Source organism: Phaethon lepturus, unplaced genomic scaffold, assembly GCF_000687285.1.
Source record: "Phaethon lepturus isolate BGI_N335 unplaced genomic scaffold, ASM68728v1 scaffold26359, whole genome shotgun sequence".
Classification (NCBI taxonomy): Eukaryota; Metazoa; Chordata; class Aves; order Phaethontiformes; family Phaethontidae; genus Phaethon; species Phaethon lepturus.
This window is the reverse complement of record NW_010564470.1, coordinates 6,978-12,595: the sequence shown is the minus strand read 5'-3', so window position 1 is coordinate 12,595 and position 5,618 is coordinate 6,978. Positions and strand designations below refer to the sequence as shown.

Genomic DNA, 5,618 nt, shown 5'->3' with positions numbered 1-5,618 from the left:
GGCGGGAGCCGCCGCCGTGTCGGCAGGATAACCTGTACCTGCAGGAGAGCCGCCGGCTCTCCATGGAGTTCGAGAGCTTCGTGGCGGAGAGCCGGCGGGGTCTGGAGGAGCACTACGAACCCCAACGGCTGCGGCTGCTGGCGAGACGCGAGGCGGGGGTGAAGGCGCTGCAGGAGATGCAGGGAGAGATCCAGGGCATGAAGGAAGCCCTGCGGCCCTTGCAGGGGGAGGCCAGCCGGCTGCGGCTGCAGAACCGGAGCCTGGAGGAGCAGATCGTCCTCGCCAAGCAGAAGCGGGATGAGGAGGTCGGGCAGTACCGGGTACGCGCTGGCTGGGCACCCCTCGCACCCTCTTCTTTCGAGAGTGGGAGCCGTTGTTTATAGCCGGTGAAATGTGGATGCTGAAGGTCTTGCTCGTAGGGCCAAGGGGAGGAGCGGGGTGGGTGAGGAGAGTAATGAGGTGGAATATCTCCTGCTGGTTAAAGTCAAATGCATCCCCTTCCCCGGCACTGGCCAGGCGAAGCAGCAGCCCTGGGCACAGGGCAAACCCAAGGCTACAGGGATGCGGTGGGAAAGTGCTGGGGACTCGCCTGATCAGCTGCCAGAAAAAACTTTCGCTCGATTATATTCTCACTGGGTTTTGACCTGCGCCTCGGAAATGGCCCCAGCGAGCCAGGACGAGGTGGAGGGGACGGGGGGTTTCCTTCCCGGAGCGGGTCGGTGGCAGCGCGGAGCGGTGCTGCTGAGCACAGGCACTGCCCGTTTCCCGCAGCTTGCGGTAGCGTGGGGGCTGAGCAAAGGCGCTTGGAAAAGTCAGTGTTAAACGCAGGTGGCTTTTCTTTAAAAGCCCAGCCCTGCCGGAGCAGATCCTGCCCTTCCCACTGCCAGGAAGGGTCTCACCTCCTGCGCCTGCAGCCCAGGGGCCGGGCTGCCTCCGAGCGGGTTATTTCTGGCTGCGCCAGGCATTCCTCCCCCCCGGCACCTCGTCCTGAGAGAAAAGGCAATTCAATATCTACAAGAGCACATTTGGCAAAGAGGCTCTACAATTAATCTCCCCAATTTCAACACTCCCTGTTCTCGGCTCATAATCGCTGCCTCCTCCCAGCCTGGCTCTGGGCAGCTTCTGGAAGCTGGCGTGTCCCCTCCATCCCTTCTCCTCCCCGGCCGAGCTGGGGACCGGGTCACCCAGTGCCCGTGACGCTGCTCGTCGTGGATTTCAGGGTCCGCTCTCCCTTGGAGGACAGGACTTTGGGATGTGCCTCGACATTTTCTTTTTCCCAAATTCCTTGTTTAACTTCTCCTGACTCCTAAGTTTATGTAGTTCTGACAGCTTCTCAAAACACAGACAAAGTAGTTTAGGGAACAAAACCAACCAGCCAAGAGAAGCCTCAGGATCCAACACATCACATCCCAGCCCAAGCTCCTGCCTTTGTAATAAAACAAAGCTTTTTTGCAGAGGTTTTTTAAGGCGGTGCTTGTCCAGACCAACACCATCAACAGGCAGATCCCCCCAGGAGACCGTGGGCAGCAGCTGAGTGCAGGCACCGAGAAAGCCTTCCTCCCCCAGCTAATCCAGTCTTGTCTTCCTACTCCGCAGGAACAGGTTGAGGAGCTGGAGGACAGGCTGAAGGAGCTGAAGAACGGGGTCCAGCTCCAGCAGCGCAAGAATCAGGAACTGGAGGAGCTGAGGACCAGCCTCCACCAGGAGCTCTCCATCTACAAGTCCGTTTGTGTCTTGTCCCTGCGGTGTGGAGGGGTTGGGTAGGAGCTGGGGGGAGGAGGATGGTGGAGAAGAGAGGCTGGGGCACTGCGTGGTGGTCACACAGCTATCGGCCACCATGGGCTTTTGCTCCTGGTTCCTGGCCCATGGCCAGTGTGTGAGCAAGGGGTCCGGCGGGGCAGCACAGCAGGAGCTCCAGACCCTTTGCCATCCAGCAAAGAGGGATTTGCTGGAAATCCCTGTACACAAGCAGAGGATGCTTTCCAAGAACAGGCATGGCCACTTAAAACGAAGTGCACATTTCCGTAGGAATACGTGGAAAGGAGACACGGTTTAGGTTTGGGAAACACTATTGTGGATGTTCTTCAGTGAAGAGAACTATCTTCTGCTCCCTACTGCTGTTTTGACTCAGCTCTTCTTTATTACACGGGATTTTTTTGAAGCTCCAGAAAATGTCTATGCATTTGTGGACTATTTTAATCACCAAACTTTGCGTTGTTAGGTGTTACTCCAGTCTCAGCTGTACACACTCTTAACCATCTTCTGTAACTCCACTGTTACTTTAGTATTCTTTTTGCCCCTTCTCCGCTCAAACCTCCTCATACAAGCACACCACGGGAGGATGGTCCTTACCACAAATAGGTGTAGTTTTCTTTTATCCAGGTAAGACTTTAGCATGGTAAGCACAGGGGAAGAGATCTCTGTTTCAGCCTGTCATGTCACCAGCCATTCCAAGATGTATTAACAGGAGTAACCGCATTTACGATTCAGACCAGATCCCAACAACCCCGTGTCTTTGCTGCCTGGGGTCCTTCTAAACCACAGGTCTAAATCACAGACCAGTATTTAAGCCTGGGTGCAGCAGCGCAGTCTCTTAGCTCACAGCAATCTACGAACTGCTGTCCCTGGAAGCGATAGCGTGCAAGGCTGCTTCGGTGTCAGGACACCTCATTGAGTTTCACGTTTGCACCGGGGACCTCAGACTTAAGCACGGCTCCAAGCTGCCGGCTCCCGTAGCTCACACCAAAAATTACATTCCCTTCTGTTAAAGCTAGTTTGTTTGCCAAGGGCTCTGGAAGGGCTGGGCTAGGTCTGCACACTCACAAGACCACGTACTGAGCCAGCTTAAGTGTTTCCCAATTACTTTTGTTCCATACTGCGAAAAGAATGTTTTTCAGAAATAGCATCTGCCCCCCTTCCCCATTTTCTCTAGGCAGAGTACTTTATGTAGATATTCAGTAGCCTAAATTTACTGTATTCTACCCCTGCAGGAGCTGCTTAGAAATCTACGGCCACCTTTGCAAATCGGAAGAAAAAGCAGACCAGGACTGTTAGGACTTTTTCCTCTTCGTAGCAAAAGTAACAGACAGAGGCATCTGCAGGGGACGTCTCTTCTTGCTGCTTATCCTACCTGATGCACAGCAGCTGCCCGAAGTCAGGAATACCCGGCAATTATTTGCTTGTGTGTATTTCTCAAGGCGCTGCTGTTGATCTTGTAGTAAAACTGCTTTTCCACAGAGGAGCAGAGAAAATAATACTTGCACTGAACCATGGACATATATAAAGAATAACAGATATATGTTTTGCTGTGTTTGGAAAACGTATCTTGTCTTGTTCCATGGGTGGATTGTATAAGCCTGCACAGAAAGCATTGTTCTGGAAGCCAGTGTTAGGGGGTTTGATTTTTAAAGTTTACATGCAAGGGAAGCTTTATCCTTTTAACAGGATTTTCTTTTGTATTTCAAGGGTCTCTGCTATATTGTGACATGCTCCACTGTGGGCCACAGGAACTAGTTTGTGGAGAACAGGTTTCCACTTTATATAAAGTCTCACACTGAAAATAAAGGTTGGAGTTTAAGGATCCTTTTAATTCTCAAAGCTGCATCTCAAAGAGAAAACCAGCTTGTGTGTCAAACCGAGGTACTTGTACGGTATTCAACTATTCATGCTGCAGACTAACAAAAAAAAAAAAAAAAGAAAGAAAAAAATAGTTCTGTGGCAAAGGCTAAAGGCAGACCCAAAATCCAGACAGCAGCACATTTCAGGTGAAAGGCACACTTCTGTGCATTCCCAACTGCTTGGGGATATTAAGTACTCATTTCCTCATTTCACAAAGAAAGCAGCAGAAACAGGACGGGGAGAAGCATCCATGTGTTACAAACGTAAGGAGTATCTTACCAGCACCTAGTCTCAAAGGACACGTGGGTCCAGACTACGCCCTTGCTTTCTGAAGAGGTACACTTTACTCTCACCAAAGCAGTTAATGCAGAAGGAAAACATCAGCACAAAAATCACAGAGCTACACAGCATTTACGTAGAAAAAATTTATTCCATCTGAAGCACTTACACGCAATTAGTCATGAGGAGCATGGAGAGTAACAGGTTGCTGGTGGAACAGGACACCCTAGTGGAAGATGTGCAGAAACTAGTGGTCAAGGACTAACTCCTAAAAAAAGTAGTTCATCCACATTTAATTTGCTTTACAGATACCAGCTACCAATGCTGTTTTAGGTTACTGGGCATGCCATCTGTGGTACATCAGTTGGTAAAAACATACACCTTTACAACTTGGTGGCCCCCAAGTTTTTAAAACCATTTCACAGAAAGGAAAGAAATATATGTGAAAACACAGCTCAAGAAACACACAATAGAGCAAAATACATGGAAGGTGAACAATGCTCTGCAGGAATAGCTAACAAATCCAAACCGCTGTTGCCCAGCAGATGGGAGAAAAGGGAAAGGAAGGAGGGAATGCAAAACCCAAATTGCCAGCAGAGACGAAAAGTATAGAATAAAACTTAATTTCAGTTCAAGTCAGAATCTGCAAGTCTGTTTTGTATCTGCAGAGGCAGAAAAATCCACAAGGTACAGATTAACTAAAGGAATCCCAAGACTTCTGAGTTGTACTGAAAAGGACAAGACCTTCCACACTCCATTTCTGAACTGCCAGTGGATTAACACTTGTATCATCTCCATTGGCTCAAGCATACTCTGGCAGCTCTGCGGATTTAACTTCTGCTTAAATTAGGCAAAAGCCCGCAGCTGTAGCAAGCTAAAGGCAGAAGAAGAAAAACCAACAAAACCAAGTTTGCTCTGTGTGAAGAAGGCAGCTAAAACAGGACAGCCTGCCCTATACGCAAGAGGTTGCTGTAGGAAATCTGACCAAGGAGCTACAGCACGGTACCGAGTTGGGCTAAGCCCTTTTCTTGGGCAGTACTCACTGTCTGGATTAAAAAGCCTGTTGATGGTATCTACACAAGGATGGCTGAACACAAAGTCTACGTGTGTCTCAAAACCAGTGTTAAGTCAATATCGGGGCTGAGAGGGAAGAGAAGGAAAAAAGACTAAAAACAGGAAAAGGTTGCCATCTAGGATCCTTGACCTTCTGGATCCACACTTCCTTCAGGGTCTTCATCATTATATATGTTCTCCGCCTGCAAGACAGAGATGGAGGAACTGAAGAAGCTTTTAACCACCACATTGAACAGGATTCCATCTCCTAGAACACTGCAAAAGGTTGTGGCAGTTTTTCATCTGCAGATATGTATGACCCAACCCTGATCCCTCAAGGCCATTTAACATTAAAGCAGCAACACAAGCGACCTTTTTCATAACAGCCACGTCTCCAAAACATTTTATAAATACCCTGTTAAGTTACTGTAGCTTATGGGAATCTGCCAATTGTGTATACATTTAGTAGATCTTCTACCTTGCAACAGCACCTTCCAAAAGAACTATATGGAAGGCTGCTAAGAACAAAGCTCCTCTGGACCAACTTATAAACAAAAATTAGGAATATGGTCTTGTCAAAGATTATTCAAACGATGCAACATTGTATTCCAAAACCTTCCACAGCTGGTAATTTAGGGCCAGCAAACTTTTCATATTCACCACCACCC

General features: G+C 48.8%; 2 protein-coding genes across 2 annotated transcripts in view; one reads left to right on the top strand and one right to left on the bottom strand.

The window, feature by feature from the left end:
* The window catches only part of SYNC (syncoilin, intermediate filament protein), a 3,578-nt gene extending 524 nt beyond the window's left edge, over positions 1–3,054 (top strand). Inside the window, exons 2-4 of the mRNA XM_010294885.1 lie at positions 9–320; positions 1,597–1,721; positions 2,991–3,054. Of these exons, the coding sequence (XP_010293187.1) occupies positions 9–320; positions 1,597–1,721; positions 2,991–3,054 (501 nt within the window). The remainder of the gene's footprint in view (positions 1–8; positions 321–1,596; positions 1,722–2,990) is intronic.
* Positions 3,055–4,028: 974 nt separating this feature from the next.
* The window catches only part of RBBP4 (retinoblastoma binding protein 4), a 7,800-nt gene continuing 6,210 nt past the window's right edge, over positions 4,029–5,618 (bottom strand). Inside the window, exon 11 of the mRNA XM_010294884.1 lies at positions 4,029–5,153. Coding sequence (XP_010293186.1) covers positions 5,088–5,153 — 66 coding nt within the window. The 3' untranslated portion in view covers positions 4,029–5,087. The remainder of the gene's footprint in view (positions 5,154–5,618) is intronic.